Raw genomic sequence first — 22,368 nt, forward strand, 5'->3', positions numbered from 1 at the left:
ATGGTACAGAAATTTGAGCATGGGGATCGCCAAGAAACCTGGTATTGTCAGCATGCCCTGAGTGAGAGTGCCCCAAACTTCCATTTTAAATTAATTATCTCCAATGATTTGGTTGCAGTCCGTGGTTGCATTCTAACTGCATAATGCCTGCATTGAATCAGAAAAGAATAAAAGACTTTAAATCATTTGGGTACCATTTCCTTTTGGAACCCTTCCTCACAGTATCAATGCTGCCATCGACCTCCCCACCAGTATGTGGCTTCCTGTTCCAAGTTTGTGCCTTGTGTTTGCCCCTACATTAGGAAAATGTAAAATGTTGCTTGAATGATGTGTTGTTTTCATTGCATGGGTGTACAAATACAGGAGAAGTAACAAAAACAGAAGTTGCTGGAAAAGCTCAGCTGGTCTGGTAGTGTCTGTGAAGAAAAATCAGTGTTAATGTTTCAGGTCTGATTTCCCAATCCTAACTGTTCTGAGGAAGGGTCACTTGTTCTGAAATGTTAACTTTGATGTCTCTTCACAGGTGTTGTCAGACCTACTGAGCTTTTCCAACAACTTTTGATTTTGTTCCTGATTTACAAAATCTTTTAGTTTTTGCAAAGAGAAATAAATCTTGCCGTATTTGTACAGAACTTTGGTGAGACCAAACCTGGTGTACTTTGTGTAAGGAAGGACGTATTTGACTTGAAGAAATGTAGCAAATACTAACTGGCTTGGGTTCTGGGAGGAGGGGCTTGTGCTGTCATTAGAGACTGAATAAGTTGGGTGCATACTCTCTACAGTTCAGAAGAATGAGAGATGATCTTATTAAAACGTTCAAATTCTGAAGGACCTGTGTTTAACGGGAAGGCAGTGACCAAGTGGTACTGTTGCCGGACTGTTTATCTCAAGACCCAGCTAATGTTCTCGGAACCTGGGTTCGAATCCCACCATGACAGATGGAAAATAATTTGGAAGTAAGAATTCAATGATGACCATGAATCCATTGTCAATTGTTGGAAAAATCCATCTGGCTCACTAATGTTCCTTGGGGATGGAAAATGCCATCCTCACCTGGCCTGGCCTACATGTGACTCCAGATCCACAACTTGACACTTAACTGCCCTTTGGGATGGACAATAAGTGCTAGCCAAGCCAGCGATGCCCTCATCCTCTGAATGAATTAAAAAAATGTTTCCCTTGTCTGCAGAATCTCATATATTGGGTTGATCCTTCAGACAAGCTGGTGTTTATTGAAGGCTGAGATGAGGAGAAATGCCTTCATTCAAAGGATTAGCAATTTTTAAAATTATCAACCCCAGTGTGTCTTAGATGCTGTATCATGCTGTAACTTTGAGGCTAAGATAGATCGCATTTTGATTTCTGAGGAAGTCAAGAGATACAGAGAATGGATAAAAAATTGAGTTGAAGCAGAAGATCATTTATGATCATTTGACCTGCAGAGCAGGCTATATCCTCTGACTTCTAGTACTCATGAATCTATATGGCTCAAAAATACAGTCAGTTACAGCCCATCAAACAGTGATAGAATGCAAAGAAGCAACGATGAATTCAAATGAGGGGTGCTTGCAGGAGGACTATATTTTGGCATTAGTGCAGTTACTCCTCATAGGAGAGGAGCAGGTGAGGTGTGAGGACCCAATGACAAAGGGTGAAGACAAGGTCTCCGGAATACAGTTAATACTCCTTATGGAAATGGAGTAATTCAAGAGTCAGTGATGACAAGACAGCCTGACCCAGTGGAATGCTCTTCCTGTGCAATATGGGAAGTGAGAGATGTTTCTATTGTCAAGGGTGACCACACGTGCAAGTGTGTTCTCCAGCTGAGGCTCCTGTAAATCCGCGTATCGGATCTCAGGCAGTGGCTGGAGTCATTGTGGGGTGTCTGCAAGTCGAGATCTGTGTGGGCATTGCATTCTACAGTGAGGTGGTCACAACACCAGCCGGGTAGATAATGGAGGAGTGCCCTGGGGCTATCTCTCTCTTCAATAGGTTTTCAGTTTTGGATATTACTAAGGGAAGTGATTTCTCAGGAGAATGCAGTGCAAAACAAGTCCATAGCACCTGTAGTGGTGAAACTACGCTGGGGAGGAGGGTTAAATGAAAGAAAAGAGTGGAATAGCAACAAGTGATAGGGGATTTGATCATATGGAAACGGCACCAACATTGCTTGGTGCCAGGGTGAAAGATGTCACTAAGCGTCTTCAGGACATTCTAAAGAGGGAGGCAGGTACCAAAGATATGTTACAATAGGGATAGAGTCCTGCAAGCAGAATTTGGGGACCAGGAAATAAATTATAAAGCAGGAGCTCAAATGTAAGAATATCAGGATTATTCTCACTGCCACTTGCTAGTGAGATCAGGAATTGGAAAATACACCGAACGAACGTGTGGCTGGGTGGATGGTGTAAGGTGGCGGGGTGGGGGTGGAGGGTGAGGATGTAGATTTTGAGACGTTAGGGCCAAATTTTGTTGAAAAACAGGCCTGTACAAGCTGGATGGGTTGCACTTAAGTCAGACCAGGACCAATATTATTGTAAGGGTCCTCTGAAGAAGTGAGTGAAGGATTGGCAGGAGGATAGGAACCTGAGTGAGGGAGACAAAAATGGAAATGATAGCAAAGTAGAAAGCAAAAGTGGAAGACAAAGGAAACGAGGGCTAGCAGCAAATAAGGCTGGAGTATAAAAAGATGTATTAAGGTATGAAAAACATAACTCTAAAGGTACTATATCTGAACACAAAGAATATTGAGAACAAAGCAAGCAAATTAACAGTGCATGTAAGTATACAGGGGTATGATATGATTGCAGTTATGGAGACATGGCTGTTGGGAGCCCAAGGCTGGGAAATGAATATTCAAAGATATTCGGTCTTTAGGAAGGATAGAAAAAGCAGGAGAGGAGTTGAGGTGACATTGTTAGGAAAAGAATAAGTCAGTGTAATTGTGAAAAAGGATATTGTTAAAAGAAATCTCAATTACGGAATCAGTCTGGATGGAACTAAGAAAGCACAAGGAGGGAGTTGTTTGTAGACCAGCAAACAGATGTGGTAAAGTAGAGGTTGGCATTAAACAGGAAATTAGAGATGAATGCAACAAGTCTGCAACAATAATTATGGATAAATTTAATCTGCATTGAGGCTGAGCATACCACGTTGGCTACCATCATGCCGTGGCGCATGAATTCCTGGAGCGTGTACAAGATGGATATTTTAGACCAGTATATAGAAGAATCAGCTCAGATGCATGTTATCTTAGAATACGTTTTGTGCCAAGAGAAGGGTTTTGGAGTAGATTTGTAGCTCGGGTTGTGGGTGTTGAGGTTGATTGGCTCACTGAGCTGGTTTGTTGTTTCGCAGACATTTCGTTACCGTGCTGGGTAACGTCATCAGTGCAGCCTCCAGTGAAGTGTCGGTGTGTTTTCCCACTTGGTTTTTAAACTCTGGAGTCCGTTGAGCTGGATTGCCTCACTTCTGGTTTTCCTTCGTACTGGAATGCATATGGGGTCGAGTTCAATGTGTTTATTGATGGCTTTCTTCATAGAGTACCAGGCTTCTAGGAATTTCAATGCCTGCCTCTGCTTGGCTTGTCCCAGGATCTTGGTGTTGTCCCAATCGAATTGGTGGTTCTCCTTGTCCATGTGGATTGAGATGAGTGAGTATTGGTCTTGTCTTTTTGTAGCCAGTTGGTGTTCATGTACTCTTGTTGTTAGCTTCCTTCCTGTTTGTCTGATGTACTGTTTCTCACGGTCTCTGCAGGGGATCATATAGATGACATTGGTCCTGTTCCATGGTGGGGAATGGGTCTTTAGTTCAGGTGAGCACTTGTCGTAGGGTTGATGCGGGTTTGTGTGCCAGTCTGATGTCCAGCGGTCGTAGGAGTCTTGTGATTCCTGATGTAGGGTAGTGTGATAAGTATGTCAGGACGTGTAGTATCTTCCTGATGTTGTTTGTGTAGGCGGCTTCTGACCCAGGTTTTTGGACGTCTGTTATCCTTGAAAACCTGGAAGAAGTATTCTTGACGCTCTTGGTGTAGTTCTGTGTTGCTGCGGTGTGTTGTTGCCCGCTTAAATAGGGTTTGCAAGCAGCTTCGTTTGTGTGTGTTGGGATGGTTACTGTTGAAGCTTAGTACCTGGTCTGCGTGTGTTGCTTTTCTGTGTACTTTCGTTTGGAGATCCCCATTTGTCTTGCACGCTACCATGATGTCCAGGAATGGGAGCTGTTTGTTCTTTGCTGGATTGCCTCACTTACAGTTTTTCTTCATGTTGGAGTGTATATGGGGTTGAGTTTTATATGATTATTGATGTATGATACAGCGGGAGTTAATTAACAATCTTGTTGTGAGAGATCCTTTTGGAAGATATAAGCATAATGTGATTGAATTCTTCATTGGGATAGAAAGCGAACCAGTCCAATCCAAAACTAGGACCATAAAGCTAAACAAAGGAAACTATAAATATACGAGGGGTGAGTTGATTGCAGTAGACTTAGTAACTTCATTGATATGCATGACACTGGACAAGTGACAGTTAATAGTTAAAGAATGAATGCATGCATTGCAGCAGTTGTACATTCCTTTCAGGTCAAAGAACATAACAGGAAAAGTGGCCCAGCCATGGCTAACAAAAGAAATTAACAATAGTCTTGGATCCAGCGAGAATGTATAGGAAGGTTCCTTGAAAAGGAGCAAGTCTGAGGACTGGGAACAGTTTAGAATTTTTTTATTTGTCAATAGGATGAGGATGTCGCCAGTTAGGCAGCATTCATTGCCCATCCCTAATTGCCCAGAGGGCAGTTCAGAGTCAACTACATTGACGTGGGTCTGGAACCACATGTAGGCCAGACCAGGTAAGGATGGCAGTTTCCTTCCCTAAAGGACATTAGTGAACCAGTTGGGTTTTTCCCGACAGTTGACAATAGTCATCATTAGATTCTTAATTCCAGATTTTTTTTATTCAGTTCAAATTCCACCATCTGTCATGGCAGGATTCGAACCCAGGTTCCCAGAATATTGTCCAGGTCTCTGGGTTAACAGTCCAGTGATAATACCACTAGGCCTTCACCTCCCCAGCAGCAGAGAACCAAGTGGCTGATTAACAGGGAAAATTAATATGTGAATAGCCTGCAAGGAACGTATAGAAGCACTCACAGTCCGATTTTGAGGATATAAAAAGAAAAAAGATTAGAAACAGATGTAGGCCCCTTACCTTCTGAAACAGGGGAAGTATGGCGTTAAGAAAAGGGCCATGTTTCATATTGAAAGATGGACTGGACTGGGTGGGCCAAATGGCTTGCTTCATTGTCTCTTTTCATTGTTTGTAAGCAAATGTGCCTCAGTTGTGCTTTTTAACAACATGAGCATGACTAATGAATTCAGTTTTACATTTAAAAAAAAAGCCTTATGAATAGTAAGTGGCAATCGCTACAATTTGCTTTCTCATATCTTTCTTAATTAAGTAGACCAAACAGAAAGACATCAGTGGTGGGACATAGAGCAGGTGATGTTAAAATTGTACATCTTTAATATCTTTAACCTTTTTTCTTTGACTCCCTTGACAACCTTCCTCACACCTTGACTTTTTCAACAATCATTTCACAATATAATACTGGTCTTATCCAAGATGCGAGTTTATGTGCAATATTATTCTATCCAAGGTCTCACTCTGCAGTTGTGTGCTTATCTCCACTGGGGAGAAGCAAACTGTCTATCTCTTTCTGTCTGTTCCCAGGCTGTCTTCAAGAAGTTTAGAACAAAAACACATTATGCTGTCAAGCTGGAAGCATAATCACACTACCCGAAAGACAATTAGCCAAATATAATCACTTGGCTTTTGATCAAGTGGCTTCAAAACTGTCTGGTTAACATTGTATAAGTTAGTTAACTAATGATAGAGTTTAATGATGGCATTTTATGAGGTGGAGGGGTTAATTTTAAGTGATTGCCAAGAGCCTTGGATTCTTTAAGCTCAGTTCCTCTTGATGTTTCATCTCACAGTGTATTGGAAAAAACAGATTGGTTTTGCTAGACAAGCAAAATCTTACTGTCTCTGTAACAAGATTATTGGCTGTTTTCAGCATCGGAGATACAATCTTGAAATCATCCTTGTTAAAAAGTGGAAGTGTAAATAAACTGTTTTCTCTAGTCTCAAACCCAGTAGATTCACAGCGTATGTATGTTATTGCAAGACAGGATGACACTGAAGTAAAGGGAATTTAACTGGAGTAAAGTGACCCTGCTACCGTTCAACCTTTGCTGTCGTTAAGTTCTAGCAAGGAAAGCACATGGACGACCATACTGCACTGGCAACAATTGAAACCCTTAACTGGGAAATTAGTTATCTCTTAAGTTTCTATTGCTGCCTCTGGTATTCAGCCAGCTGCTGGCAGGGTATTTGTGATGTGGGAGCCCGACGTCTAAAGGTTGAGCTCGGGTCTGTGAGGGACAGGTAGTTAGTCAGTGCCTGATTGAGCAACCCAGGATTGGGACCTTATTGTCTAAAACTGTTTGGATATAACTTTATATGGACTCAACCAAGGCACTGTAGTTCAAGAGGCCATTCAAATTTAGGGGATTGGCTGGGAGTGAATGTTAATGTGATGGAGGTTTGAGACAGAATAGCTGGGGAACTAATAGTGTGTGTATATTTGAGTGGGAGGGTAAGGATTCGGTTCTGATCATCTATTTTGGGCCCAATGACTTTGGAAGGAAGATGGAAACGGTCCTCGTTGAAGAGTCTAGGAACTAGGAGCTAATTTAAATGACAACATCATAAGGGTTACAACACCTGCTTTATTACTCAAACCCACATGTTAATCTAGAGTAGCAATGAACAGATTAGAGAATTGAACATGTGGTTGAAGAGTGCTGTGGGCAACAGTGTCTCGATTTCATTGAGTAGTGATATCAGTATTAGGACTGGAGGAACTGTGCTTTTAGGATGGATTTCACCTGAACCAGTGTGTGTCCAACATGATTAAAGGAAAGGTTAAACTAGTAATTTGGAGGATAGGCGCAAGTGAAAAGAGTAGTATAGAGAATTTGAAAACAAATAGAAGGTGGTGGTATGTAGTTTTAAAAAAGAAACTAAAACGTCACTGTGATTTGTTGGTGGGAAAGTTGCTAATGAAAAAGGAAATAGGCGGCATGGTTGCACAGTGGTTAACACTGCTGCTTCATAGTGCCAGAGATCCAGGTGTGCTAATTTCCTCTCACAGTCTAATGATGTGCGAGTTAGGTGGATTGGCCATGCTAACTTGGCCATAGTGGCCAGGGATGTGCGGGCTAGGTGGATTAGCAGTGCTAAGTGCAGAGTTACAGGGAGTGAGTAACGGGTGGATCTGGGTGTGATGTTGTTCAGAGGTTCAGTGAGGACTTGATGGGCCAAGTGGCCTGCTTCCACATTGTCGGGATTCTCTGATTCTTCTGTGATAACGGTTCTCTTATGGCATTGTGGTAATTCCCCTATCTCTGAGTTGGGAGGCCAGAGTTCAAGTGTCACCTGTTCCAGAGGTGTGTAGTAACATTTCAAAAATATTCATTAAAAAATACATAAGAAAAGAAAACAAACATAAGCATCTAGTATCAAAACAGTAGAGTCCCTGTCTCTGATCCAGGCTCAGGTCCTACCTGCTCCAGAGGTATTTCATAACATCTCTGAACGGATTGATTTAAAAACAAACACACTAGGGCTCTTGAGGAACCATGCTATAGTCCTTAACTCTAGGTAGGAGGCCCAGGTTCAAATCCAAACTGCTCCAGAGGTCTGTGATACCAGCTCTGAACAGATTAGATTTATATTTGATTGGAAAACAAAAGAAAAGGAAACAGAGGTAACAGGAGACTGCACAATGTGTTTTGCGTATCACTGGTAAGAGGGAGATTTGGACAATTTTCAAATAATTAAACCAGAAAAGGAAATGTGACACATGAAAGCTGAGAGACACGTTAATGTGTGTAGTCTAAATAAGCATTTTACGCAAGCGTAGGGACATTAAGGAACATATTGAGTGAACTGCACACGCTAATTCAGTTGTGTGTATGACATTGTCTCCATCATGAAGAATAACCCACAAAATCGTCAGGACTGAGAATGAAATATATGATGCCAGACCTTCAGTGCCGCAGCAGTCCTCAATTTAAATGTAGTTTGGGGCAAACAAATTAGCACATGTCAGCAAGGCAGTGGTTGATGGAGGGATACTTGAGTGCATTCACTATAGTTTTCTGCAGCAAATTGCTGTAGAACCAATTAAGGGTGCATGCCATATTAGATATAGTAATGAGCTAGATTTAGTGAACAATCAAGCAGTATGTAAACCATTATCTAATAGCAATTATAATATAATCAAGTTTGACGTCATATTTGAAAGGGGAGAAATGCCAAACTGCCAAGTCTTTGATTGCAAAAGAAATGTAACTTCAGTGGGAGGAGTGGAGGAAGGTCTTTTGCCAAGACCAGTGCAGCAGATTTGAAAATGGGGCCAGAAGCAAATTTCGAGATGGGGCATTGGCCCTCACGTTCCTGTCTTAGTTTTGCCAGTTAAGTTTAAACAGTGGCTTCTGAGGACTCTACTGAGTCAGGGTTACAGGGAGAAGGAAGGCCCCTCTTGAAACCTGATCTGTTCCTCAAAAAGGGCATCCTCACTATCTTTTCCTGAACAGCTTCTGCATCTTCCAGTGGAGCTACTGGTTTCCCTGGCTGCTCTGTTTAGGTCTGTGGGATCAGGACCCCACCCATTCTCCTTAATTTGCTACCGCAGACAGACAATTAGAAGGTGCCTTCCAAACAAGGACCCTTTTTTTGCCCCAGTGGTAGTGCCCCTAACCCTGGATCAAGAGACCCACATTCAAGTCTCCCTACTGTAGAGGTGTGTAATAACATCTTTGAACAGGTTGATTAGAAAAATATTAAAAGTTTAAAAATGTAAAGATCATGGCAATGTATGTGCTGCCAACCAAAGATTTCACCCAGGATGTGGACAATAAACTAGACAAATCTATTAATGGGTAAAACAGCAGAGACTGGTAGGAGATTTTCCAGAAATAGTATTTAGTGTGATGCCTAACACGTTTATATGCTTAAGGAGCAGAAGTTCCATTTGCTTAAAAAAGAATACGGCCATGGGTAACAGAAAAGGTCAAGACAACGTCAAGACTATGGACAGATTGTGAATTTTGAAGCAAATCTTCTCCCAGTTCTCACCAACCGTACAGAAGGAAATAGAGGTTTTTCCATGCCCATTTTTGAACAGTGGTGGCGTATCACCTCACCCCTACTTACTGTGGACTCTTACTTACAGCAACAACACTATTGCAACATTAAACCAAAAGTAGGGTTTATTTTCAAATGCTTGGACATGGTTGATAGAGGGACAATTGCAAATGAATGCAAGGAGAAATCAAATCGAATAAGGTAAAAGAGACTACTAAATTAGCAACGAAGTACAAAACAAATGAGGGATATCAGTTTATCAATGTCCTCGCTTTTCAGATTGCAAATGTAACCCCACTAATTAAAAAGGAAGGAATAAAGAGAGCAGAGAACTTACATACCTGTTACCTTAATGTCCATATTAAGGAAAGCGTTAGAATCCATTAAAAATGTTTGATAATTTGCCATATAGAAAAAAAAATCAAAATTGTACAAAGTAAACATGGATTTATGAAAGGGAAATCATGTTGTTAAACTTACTGGGAACGTAAGTTGTGAGGAAGGTGCAAGGAGAATTCAAGAGGGATCGTCTTGAATAAGCAAAGTCAAGGGGCTAGAACGTGGCAGGTGGAATATATGTGGATAAGCCTTAATGTTATTCACTTTGGTAGAAAAAGAAACAGAAAGACAGAATAGTTCTGAAATAATGAAAGGGTACAAAAGGATCTGGATGCACTTACCTTTGAACCATTAAAAGTTAGCATGCAGTGGCAATAAGCATTTGGAAATGTGAGCTGTAAATTTGCATTCCTTTCAAGAGGATGTGAATATGGAAGAAAACTCCATCATCACTGATGTGCCAAGCTGCAATTCATCTTTTCTACCAGCTCAGCTTGGCATTTTTTAATTGATATTTTAAAAATCTTCTGTAAATGGTTCCAGTGATCTAGCCTTCGCAATTCTCTGGGTAGAGAATTCGTGACATTCACTACACTCTGGGAGAAAAAATTCTTTCGTTTTAAATGAAAGTCCTTTTATTCTGGAACTATGCTTCCTAATTTAAGATGCACTACTGGCGGGGGGGAGGGGGGACCATCTGCTCAACATCTACACTGTCAGTTCTCCCCGAATCTTGTTTTCGATAAATTCGATAAAATCTCTCCTTATTCTTCCATACATGAATGAATAAAAGCTAACCTGTTTAGCCATTCTTGATAAGTCAACCCTTTCATCCCAGGAACTAGTCTAGTGAATCTCTTTCGAGCAGCCTTCAATGTCAGTAGATAACAAGATGTAGAGCTGGATGAACACAGCAGGCCAAGCAGCATCAGGGAAGCAGGACGGCTGACGCTTCGGGCCTAGACCCTTCTTCAGAAAATGTCAGTATGTCCTTCTTTTTAAAATACGGTGATCAAAACTGTCTACAGTAATCCAAGTGCAGCCTCAATAATACTCTGTACAGATATAAGAAGGCTTCCCTGTTTTTAAACTGCACCCTCCCAGTAATAAAGGTTAAAATTCCCCTTGACATCATAATTACTTGCTGCACTTCCATACTAACCTTTCATGATCCCTCTGTGGTGCACATTTTTTTTGCAGACTCTCCTCATTTAAGTAATAGCCTGCCTTTTAATTTTTCCCACCGAAATGCGTGACCTCATACTTTCCTAGCTTAAACTTCTTCTGCCAAGTTTGAGTCATTCACTGAAACCATCTGTATCCCTTTGCAGATTCCTTCTGTCCTCATCACAATGTGCCCTGTTTTTTTATCATCAGAAAATTTGGATTCGTTGTACTCTGGCCACTCCTCCAAATCGTTAATTTCGAAGTTAGGCCCTGGAACAGATCCTTCTTAGTTACATCTGTTAGTTACGTCTTTCAAACCTGAAAAAAACCCATGAATCCCAACTCTGTCTTCTGTGTGTCAACCAAGCCTCAATCCATGCTAAACATTATCCCCAATACTGTGAGCTCCTATCTCAAGAAATAATCTTTTGTGTTGTACCTTATCAAATGCCTTCTGAAAATCCAAATACATTACACCTCAGGTGTCCCTTTATTTGCTTGACTTGTTATACCATCAAAGAATTCTAGTAAATTTGTCGAACATGATTTACCTTTTATAAAACCATGCTGATTCTGTTTGATTGTATTAAGCTTTTCTAAATGGCCAGCTATTTCTTCCTTATCAATTGGCACTGGTATTTTTGCAATGACAGATGTTGGGCTAACTGATCTGTAATTTCCTGCTTTCTGACTCCTTCCCTTGATGAACAAGGGCATCACATTAGCAGTTTTCTAATTTGTGGAACCCTCCCAGAATCCAGTGAGCTTTTGAATATTTCAATCAATGCCTCCACTATCCTTAAAAACCCCTGGGTACAGACCGCAAGCTCTTGACGACTTGTCTTCTTCCAGTTCCATCAGTTTGTCAAATACTTTCCTCTCACTATTTCCTCCCATTAGCCCCTTGCATGCTTTTTATCTTTGGGACTTTCGTAAAATTCTGCATCGTGAAGACAGTGTAAAATATTGGCTGAAATTATCTGCCGTTTCCCTGTTTGCTATGATTAATTCTCCAGTTACATCCTCTCAAGGGTGTCACACTTAATTTAGCTACTTTCTTTTTATATACACATAGCAGCACTTGCAACTTGTTATATTTCTTGACAATTTACTTTCAAAATCAGTATTCTCCCTCTTTATTAGCTTTTAGTCATCTGCTGGCTCCTAAAAATCCCAGTCCTTTGGTTTAGAGATAGTAGGAACTGCAGATGCTGGAGAATCCGAGACAACAAAGTGTAGAGCTGGATGAACACAGCAGGCCAAGCAGCATCACAGGAGCAGGAAGGCTGACATTTCGAAACGTCAGCCTTCCTGCCCTGTGATGCTGCTTGGCCTCCGGTTTAGTCCTAGTTTGTGCTGCTTTTTACGCTTAGCTTTTGATTAGATACTCTACATGATTGCCTTTGACAACCATGCATGGCTCCTTCTGATTGAGTCCTTTTTGACTGAAATACATTTTTGCTGACTATTGTGAAATGACTGCTGAAATGTGCTCCTTTGCAGACTTTCCCTGCAGTCTGTTTTCCCAGGCCGTTTTACAAGAATGTTTCTTCATACTTCTGTAATTGACTTGTTAAAGTTGAGAACATTGGTTTGAGACCTGAGTTGCTGTCTCTGAAACTGAATTTGACATTCAACTATATCGTATTTGCAATACCTTTTCCTTTGTAGCCCAGACTTAGTGATTTTGATATTGTCAGATGTTGTACAAAACAATTTTTGACCCCCTAACTGACTGTTATTACAAAATGTGAGGCTGGATGAACGCAGCAGGCCAACCAGCATCTCAGGAGCACAAGGGCTGACGTTTCGGGCCTAGACCCTTCATCAGAGAGGGGGATGGGGTGAGGGTTCCAGACCCCCTCTCCCTATTTATTCCAGAACCCTCACCCCATCCCCCTCTCTGATGAAGGGTCTAGGCCCGAAACGTCAGCTTTTGTGCTCCTGAGATGCTGCTTGGCCTGCTGTGTTCATCCAGCCTCACATTTTATTATCTTGGATTCTCCAGCATCTGCAGTTCCCATTATCTCTGACTGTTATTACAAATTGTTTAGTTAAAAGTAGGGTTCAACCCAGGGGGAAGTTAAGTCACCATGGACAAGTTGGACTGAAGGGTCTGTTTGCATGGTGTATGACTATGAATCAAGGAAGCCTCCTTGGAAGGGGTGGTAGTGGTGGTTGGAACCAGGTGCCATTGAGACAAAAGGTTGCATTGGGGGTAACTAGTACATCCCAGAGGTTTAAGTCATTAATGCATTTTCGTACAGGATGGAGTTGACTTGCAACTCTGTTTTCTGTGGAGACGATCAATCTCTATAACACTTTATGTTAATAGTTAGCTCTTCAGTCCGATCAGGAGTTATCTGAGGTGTTGATTGTCCAGCTAGCTGACTCTGACTTTGGAGAGGCTTCTGGAAAGTTACTAAAACCATTCATATGATTGTAGAAGCCATCTTTGTTGGGCTGTTTAACATATCTTTAAATAACAGTCATGATATTAACATTTTTGTACATATTTGCAGATATTCTGAAAATGTCAATCAAACATGGTTTATTTGATTTGGTGTGATTTTTTATTGCCATATGCACCCAAGTACAGTGAAATGTTTTGTCTTGCATGCAGTACAGGCACATTATAACATAGGAATGTCATAGGGTGATTGAACAGATCGAGGAAGTACAAAGTTATGGCTGCAAAGAAGGTGCACATAAAGGAAGATCACCATGAAATTTGAAAGGTCCATTCAGAAGCCCAATAACATAGAGAAAGAAGCTGTTTTTGAGCGTTATGTTTAACCGATTGAGTGATTTTCATTTATTTGTCCGAAATTTTCTAAATGCTGATTCATAGTGTCCTGGCGTATTGTCTCTTTAAAAAAAAATCGCAGGTTAAACTGATGAGCCTGTAGCTGTCAGGTTTATCCCATTGTTATTTGCAAACCTGTGGTGCTCCAGATCTAAAGATGATTGTGGCCTGAGCCTTTGTAATTTTCACCCTTCTCACATTAATCTAGGATTCTGTTCAGTCTACGGTGACATGACCCTATTCACCATGGAAAGAAGGACTTCCTCAAGGTCTTCTGCACCCTTTTTCTGCTAATTGTGAATTAAGAGAAACACTGAAACATCTTTCTAATTTCATGAATGTTATTCATCCTTCACCAGTGAGCCTTCCAAGCATTAATGTCTCATGTTAATGTGCCTTAGAACATTTGATGATCTGCAGCAGACTCTGTCGTTAATGGCATTGATCAACACAGCATTAACTGCTTTGGTGTGAAATCTGCTCCACATTCCCTCTGCAGGTGTGAGTTGGATTCTTTAAGGATGCAAATAAACCTCCTCTATAACCGCAAGAGTGTGAAGGGCAGGGCCGTTTATGTAGTGGCCTGGATACAACCATTTCCTTTAAAGAGATACTTAGAATGATGAGGTTGGTTGGCTTGCTGAGCTGCTTTGTTGTTCCGCAGACGTTTCATTACCATGCTGGATAACCTTCTCAGTGCAGCCTCTGATGAAGCGTCGGTGTGTTTTCCCACCTGGTTTTTAAACCCTGGGGCCTGTTGCAATGGATTGCCTCACTTCGGGTTTCCTCTGTAGTGGAATTTGGGGTCAAGTTCAATGTGTTTATTAATAGCCTGCTTCGTGGAGTGCCATGCTTCCAGGAATTCTCATGCTTGTCTCTGCGTAGCCTGTCCCAGGATGTTGTCCCAGTTGAAGTCGTGGTTCTCCTTGTCCATGTGAATTGAGATGAGTGAGTATTGGTCGTGACTTTTTGTAGCCAGTTGGTGTTCATGTACTCTTGTGGTTAGTTTCCTTCCTGTTTGTCCGATGTAGAGTTTGTCACAGTGTCTGCAGGGAATCTTGTAGATGACATTGATCCTGTCCATGGCGAGGAGTGGGTCTTTAGTTCGGATGAGCACTTGTCGTAGGGTGATGTGGTTCATGGTAGAGTGCAAGACAAATGGGGAACTGCAAACGAAAGTACACTGAAATCCACGCACACAGACTAGGTATTGAACTTCAATAGTAACCATCCCAGCACACGCAAATGAAGCTGCAGCAACATGGAACTATGCCAAGAGGAGGAGGAATACCTCTTCCAATTGTTTAAGGATAATGGATATCCAAAGAACTGGGTCAGGAGATGCCTACAGGATCAACATCAGAAAGATTCTACACGCCCTGACACACTCATCACACTACCCTACATCAGGAACACGTCAGAATTCACCACAAGACTACTAGGACCGCTGGGTATCAGAGTTGCACACAATCTCACATCAACCCACTGACAAGTGCTCACCCAAACCAAAGACCCACTCCCCGCCATGGACAGAACCAATGTCATTGACAAGATTCCCTGCAGAGACTGCGAGAAGCACTGCATCGGACAAACAAGAAGGAAACTAACAACAAGGGTTCATGCACACCAACTGGCTACAAAAAGTCACGACCAATACTCAGTCACCTCAATCCACATGGACAAAGAGACCAGGACTTCGACTGGGACAACACCAAGATCCTGGGACAGGCTATGCAGAGACAAGCATGAGAATTCCTGGAAGCCTGGCACTCCACGAAACAGGCTATTAATAAACACATTGTACTCGACCCCATATACATTCCAGTACGGAGGAAACCCGGAAGTGAGGCAATCCATCGCAACGGACCCCAGAGTTTAAAAACCAGGCGGGAAAACACACCAACGCTTCATCAGAGGCTGCATTGAGAATATTACCAAGCACAGTAACGAAACATCTGCGGAACAACAAACCAGCTCGGCGAACCAACCAGCCTCAACGCCCACAACCTGAACTACAGATCTACTCCATAACCTTAGATACTTAGCATGAGTTTTGATCTCTGCAGGCTGGTGTCATTTGATGCACCTGAGCCCAGTAATACTGAGACAGAATGTGGATGAGAATGAAATCATATAAACCCATAAGCTGTTTTGCTTGGTAATTGGATTTGAATTCGCAGGAGCCTGTTTTTTTTTGTAGTCATGGTGTTTATTGTCTGTCGTGGGAGCGGGTGAGTCCTGTTGTTTCCATTCAGCATATATCTGAAGGGATTTGATTATTAGACAAGGACACATTGTTTCCTGGTGATCACCTCCTCAAATAGAATGCTGCCGTAAATATTCTAAATGACAAACTGGACATTTTTTCTGCTTCTCAGTTGAGACTAATTCCACGGTTTTATAAGAGCTAAGGAATTCTCCAAAATTTTAGATGCAAACACCATTTGGACTGTCTTGAAAGGTTGATATATGTGAATGAAGTGATGTGGAAAGTAATAAGGTAGCAATTTTGAATTTTTTATGGATCAAGCAGGTTTATGTGAGGGAATAATCAAGAATTATAGCAGTGATTTTGACACAGTAAGTGACTATACCAGACTTGAAAGAATTTTCCGAAATGTTAACTTTGTAAACATGTGGCTCTTTATGATGTAGTTATAACAAATTTTAGAATGTGCATTGGTGGAAGAAAAAGGTGGTCGTGCTTGTTTATACCACATTTTATTCAACTCTTCTTTTATTCTCACTTCAGCCACAGGCCAAGAGCAGTTTCCACGTTTATACTAAGTTAGGGCAACATTGCTGCTAGCTAGCCATTAACCTTTGGCCCATGTCCACCACAGGCCCTACCATGGTGTGGTGTGACCAGAGCCAAATGTGCATTCACAGTGCCGTCTAGCCAATTCATTTTAAGAGCCTTAACATAACCTCTGCCTACCTGTCGTCTGGCTTTACACACTAGCACTCTTCTTTAAAATTGACCCATACCTCAAATTGTCTTGCGTTTTGGACCAATTCGTCTCCATTCTGGGCCTCCTTCTGCATTGTACTAATACTGTGATTTATTATATACTTATAACCCAGTATTTTTGGATCAATATTACTTCATGTTCTTTAGAATAAATTAATTTGATATGTTTACCCAGTTGCATAATCAACATTTAGCCCTCTGCTAAACTGTTAATGTCACTGTCTTTTATTATCAGCAAGCTTGATAATGTTTTATTTTCTGTATCTAGTTTGTTTATTCATTTTGCTGCGCAGTTCTGAGGCATGAATTGATCAGCTGTGCACAAATTCTCCTGTTTATTGCACCTAAGATGCAACCAATCCATTAATGTTCACTGCTTTAAGAATATGTCACAACTAGCTGAGGAGGGGTAATTTGTTCCCTTTATAATGCTTCCCAATTGGTCACAACAAATATTTTTATTTCCATTTACCACATAGCAGTTACACTTCAATTAAAATGTATTTTAGCAGAAAATGAAGGAGCCAATGACCAAGGTTTTTTGAGTGAAAGAAAGATAAATTTTCGTTTTATTACTAATCTTATTACTGTGCCTGAGAAGTAAAAATAAAAATTTTAAAAAGGTTTAAAATCAGAAACAAACAAATACAAGTAAGCTTAAAATGGAAAATATCTGCTCCAAACAGGGGGAGTAAAGTTTATACAGTTTAAGTCTTTGGAACCCTTAAGTTGTTCCATTCATAACCTGTGACTACAGTTGTTTAATGGTTGAATTGTGTCCTCAGCAGTAGGGGAATCTGTAGATGTCTTTGAGTTGTTGGTGAATGGCTGATTTCCCAGGTTACTATTTCATCAGGTGCCAAATTCCAAGGTATTGAGAGATATAGGGTGGGAGTTCCAGTTCTTGGCACAATTTCATGTTTGTTTCTGTTCTGTTTCTCAAAAGCAGCTGCTGAAATACAGTTCATTGTATATTTCAGAATCTTGGGCCATTGTCTTTTTCAAGTTGGTGAATTGGATGGCCAATCTCTCACCTCTCAATATGTAAAATTATCACACAAGTGTGAACTGAACAGGACATGCAAATTTCTTGATGCTAACTCAGATGTCTGGTTTTAAAGCCTTTAGATAACAGTGTTACTTTTAATGCAGTCAGCTTGATTTATTCCATAGTGGTCATTCAATGTTTGCCTCAATCTGTGCTCGGAGGATCACTGTAGCTGTTGTAGGTCAAGGCAATTTTCATTTTGAAAACTGTTTTAATCCATGAAAAATATAAAGTTTAAAAACCAGATGTTGGAAGTTAGTATTCAATAATTATCAGTACTGTAATATATTTGGCTGTAGTGCATCCTGCAAAGTATAATATATATGTTACACCTGAGCTTCTTTTTGTCTCCTTGCTATCATTTTGCATAGAAATAGCATTGCACGTGTGCTGGCGGTTCACTCCCAGTTCTTAACTAATAGTACTTTCCTACTGCTGTCTAGCCCTGCTTGTGCACCACCTATTCACTCAACAATACTTTGTACGTATTTTTCTGCTGGTGTTGCTGCCACTGCTGCTGCTGCTGCCATCACTGCCATTGCTGCTATTGCTGCTCCCAGTAAGTACTGAGCTGATGAAGAATTTGCTTATTTTTATTCCTGTCCTAAGTTTATTCCTTAGCCTGAGTTATTGATTTGATTTTGCATTACTGTTTTTGAAATGGCCATTGTTAAATTAATCAATGTCTATGGTACTAAATAGCCACGAGTGAAATATTTCAGTTGTTTCAGTCCTTAGAAGGTTCTCTTCCCTGAAGGGTTTAAGAGAACTGTTCCAATTTTTACAGTAATCCAACAGCTTTCTTGCTTTTTGATTTATTTTTCCTGATTCTAATTCACAGATTTACAAATATGTTGAATTTATTTTCAGAGTTCCCTGTGGTTAGGTTCATACTTCTGTCCCATACATTTCAGTGCCCTGGACTTGAAGAGGGGTCCAGTGCCTATACCTGATGGGTCAGTAAGTGATTTGGGTGTGAAGAAAGTTGTGAGAATGCTAGACGAGAACATGGTAAAGCTGGTTAATGATGCCTTTGCAGTCCAGCTTCCCCTGCTTGTCTATTAATATCAGGTCCCATAGCAGGTTCCTCATTTGAGTTTCTCAGCTACTTGTTCAACTTTACTACTGCTGTTGTAAGCATTTTTTATTCTCCCTTTTGCTGCACCCTTTATAAATTTTTTGATGTGTTTCAGAAGAATTGAAGTAATCTCTAACACTTTGTTTAATTAATTCGTGGGCTGTGGGCATCAGCATTTAGAATCGATATAGATGTGGTGTGGAAACAGGCCCTTCGGCCCAACAAGTCCCCACCAAACCTCAGAGCACCCCACCTAATCTACATCTCCCTGAGCACTATGGGCAATTTAGCCTGGCCAGTCCACCTACCCTGCACTTCTTTGGACTGTGGAAGGAAACCAGAGCACCCGGAGGAAACCCATGCAGACATGGGGTGAATGTGCAAACTCCACACAGACAGTCGCTTGAGACTGGAATTGAACGTGAGTCCCTGGCACTGTGAGGCAACAATGCCAAGCACTGAGCCAACGTGTTGCCCAGTTTCACTGGAAAAGGTGCTGATGAGCTGCCTTTTTCAACCACTGGGTCCACAGGGTGAACGAACACCAACTTCTATTGGAAAAAGAGTTGCAGAATGTTAGCCCAGCGACAATGAACAGCAACATAGTTCCACGGTGTGTGGCCTGGAGTGGAACTTTCAGGTAGTGGTGTCCCCATGCAGCTATTGCCCTTCAGGTTGTGCTTTGAAAACTGCTGTCAAAGGAACAGAGATGTGTGGATCTTGTGCATCTTGTTGATGGTGGACACTGCAACTATGGTGCATGGGTGGTGAAAAGAATGGATGGTGAGGTTGGTGGATGAAATGCCATTCAATGAACTGCTTGTTCTGGAAGGTGTCCAACTTTGTGAGTGTGGTCAAAGCTGGCTCCTTCCAGGCAAATGGAATGTACTCATACTCCTGACTTTTGTTTTCTAGATGGTGTACATGTACTGAGGCCACAGGAAGTGAGTTATTCATCTAAAATTTCTAAACTGCAACCTGCTGTGCAGCTGCTGTAATGAAGTATGGCTGGCCCAGTTCACATTCTGTTCCGTGGTAACCCACATGATGATGATGACATGGCATTCAATAATGATAATGCCATTGAATGTCAAGAGTGATGGTTAGATTCTCTTTTTTGGAAATGGCCATTATCTGGTCCTTGTGCTTGGTAATACTTTTAATTGCTCTGTCTCAGCCTAAGTCTGGATTTTGTCCGGATTTTGCATATAGAATTAGACTGCTTCGTTATCTGAGAAGTGCTGAACATTGTGCAGTCATCAACAGCACTCCCTACCTCTGACTTTACGATGGAGGGAAAGCTACGATGATTTAAGACACGACTCTTGTGGAAATTCTGCCGAGGTATCCTGGAGCTGAAATGATTGACCCCTGAACAGTCTCATCCATCTTCGTTGGTGCTTGGTATGACTTCAACTGATGGAGAATTTTTTCCCCCTCAATTTCCTTTGCATCCAGTTTTGTGAGGTTAAGTGCAGCCTTTATATCCAGTGCAGTCACTTTCACCTCACTCCTGGAATTCAGCTCCTTGTCTATATTTGAACCATGGTTGTAATGAAGTGAGTAACTCTGAAAGGACTCAAACTGCCATAAGTGTGCAGGCTGTTCCTTTGTAAGTACTACTTGATGGCAGGGGAGGTGATGGCCTGGTGGTATTATTGCTGGGGTGTTAAACCCCAGTAGTCGTCTGGAGACCTAGGTTTGAACCCGGCATGGCAGATGGTGGAATTTGAGTTCTATAAATATCTGAAATTAAGAGTCTAATGATGACCATGAATCCATTGCCCTTTGTTGGGAAAACCTATCTGGTTCACTATTGTCCTTCAAGAAGGAAACTGCCATTCTTACCTGGTTTGGCCTGCATTTGACTCCAGACCCATCGCAATGTGGTTGACTCTAACTGCCCTCTGGGCAATTAGGGATGGGCAATAAATGCTGCCTAGCCAGCGATGCCTTCATCCAGTGAGTGAATAAAAAAAGTCAGTCATCCTTTCCAACGCTTTGTTGATGATCAAGAGTAGTAGTAATTGGCAGAGTTGGATTTGTCCTGCTTTTTGAGTCCTGGACGTACCTCAATAGCTTTGCATATTGTTGGATAGATGCCAGTGTTGAAACTGTACTGGAGCAGTGAAGCTAGGTGTGCTCATGTCCTGAAACACAATCTTCAATAAGCAGAATGTTGTTAGGGACCCTTTCAGTAACCATTACCTCCAGCCATTTCTTCATATCATGGGGAATGAATCAAATTGGCTGATGGCAGGCATCTGTGACGCTGGGACCTTGGGAAGAAGCTGAGATAGATAATCTTCTGGTTGAAGGCAGATAAAAATACTTCACCCTTGTTCTTTTTTAACTGATGTGCTGGGTTCCCCATCGTTGAGGATGGGGATATTTGTGGAGTTGTCTCCTCCCATGAGTTGTCCACTACTATTCATGACTGGATGTACAAGATTTCAGCTTAACAACAATAATTTAGATCTGCTCTGTTGTTATGGAATCACTTAGATCCATTGCATATTCCTTCCTCTATGTTTTAGCTCCATCAGGTTTACATATCATCTATAGGTATACCCAGTGCTGCTCCTCCTGCACATTACGTTGATCTAGGATTGATCTCCCTATTTGATGGTACTGTTAGAGTGGGGAAAATGCCAGATCATGAGGTTACAAATTGCAGTTGAATACAGTTCTTTTGTTGCTGATGGCCCACAGCATTTCGTGGATGCCTTTTGAGTTGCTAGATCTGTTTAAACACTACTACTTTGAGCGTAGTGGTAGTGTCACGCAGCATGATGTAGGGTGTCGTCAATGTGAAGATGGGACCTTATATAGTATGTAGTGTTCTGCCTTACTGCTGTTGTCATGGACAGATGCACCTGGGACGAGTAGTTTGGTACGGATGAGGTCAGTTAGCAATTTTCCCTCTTGTTGGATCCCTCAATACCTGATGCAGTTTTAATTCAGCAGCCATTTCCTTTAGGACTCGGCTAGCTCAGTCAGTTGTGAGTTATTGAACCATTCTGTTGATGCTTTCTTTTGTGTGACCATGCATTTTTTGTTTGATTCCAGGCGATTCTGATCTGTTAGCAATCGAACATGGTGGTAAAGAGAGGGACAGTCGTGTGTGTGAATCTGGCTGTGTTGATCCAACTGCAGGAAGGTAAGCTATGTGATATCGTACAATTAGTTTAATTATGGAAGAGACCATGTATTTTTGCAGCCTTTTTGAATTATACACTGAAATAGAAGTTGAACTGCTATTTCTGGAAAACCAGGAGAGTTTTGAAACTTGGAAGTTATTGAGCTGTTTCGGAGATAGTAGGAACTGCAGATGCTGGAGAATCTGAGATAACAAGGTGTCGAGCTGGATGAACATAGCAGGCCAAGGAGCATCAGAGGAGCAGGAAGGTTGACATTTCAGGCCTAGACCGTTCTTCAGAAAATGTTCATTTTCTGAAGAAGGGCCTAGACCCGAAACATCAGCTTTCCTGCTCCTCTGATGTTGCATGGCCTGCTGTGTTCATCCAACTCTGCACCGTGTTATCTCAGTTGTTGAGCTGTGGAATGCACTGTTGCTTCTTGAAGCAGTAAGATAGAGTACAAGCAGCCCCAAGGTAGTGAACAAGTTCCATTATTGAAGTCATTTACAAGTCAGTTTTGTACGCAGGTTAGAGCCCAGTGCAGGACAACATAAAGTATCCATTTATAATTAAAGGGATTATTTGTATGATGGACCTTTAAAATTATACC

The 22,368-nt window shown here is 41.4% G+C and overlaps 1 protein-coding gene across 5 annotated transcripts in view; it reads left to right on the forward strand.

Moving 5' to 3' along the window:
- Positions 1-22,368, forward strand: part of inpp5b (inositol polyphosphate-5-phosphatase B) — a 172,061-nt gene that overhangs the window by 68,353 nt on the left and 81,340 nt on the right. For 4 of the 5 annotated variants that reach the window (XM_048558256.2, XM_048558257.2, XM_048558258.2 and 1 more), the window contains one exon: positions 21,688-21,778. In XM_048558256.2, coding sequence (XP_048414213.1) covers positions 21,688-21,778 — 91 coding nt within the window. Of the gene's footprint in view, positions 1-18,080; positions 18,100-21,687; positions 21,779-22,368 lie in introns of those variants that run through there. The other variant, XM_048558260.2, reaches the window with a different exon arrangement.

This window comes from Stegostoma tigrinum, chromosome 24, assembly GCF_030684315.1.
Source record: "Stegostoma tigrinum isolate sSteTig4 chromosome 24, sSteTig4.hap1, whole genome shotgun sequence".
Taxonomy (NCBI): Eukaryota; Metazoa; Chordata; class Chondrichthyes; order Orectolobiformes; family Stegostomatidae; genus Stegostoma; species Stegostoma tigrinum.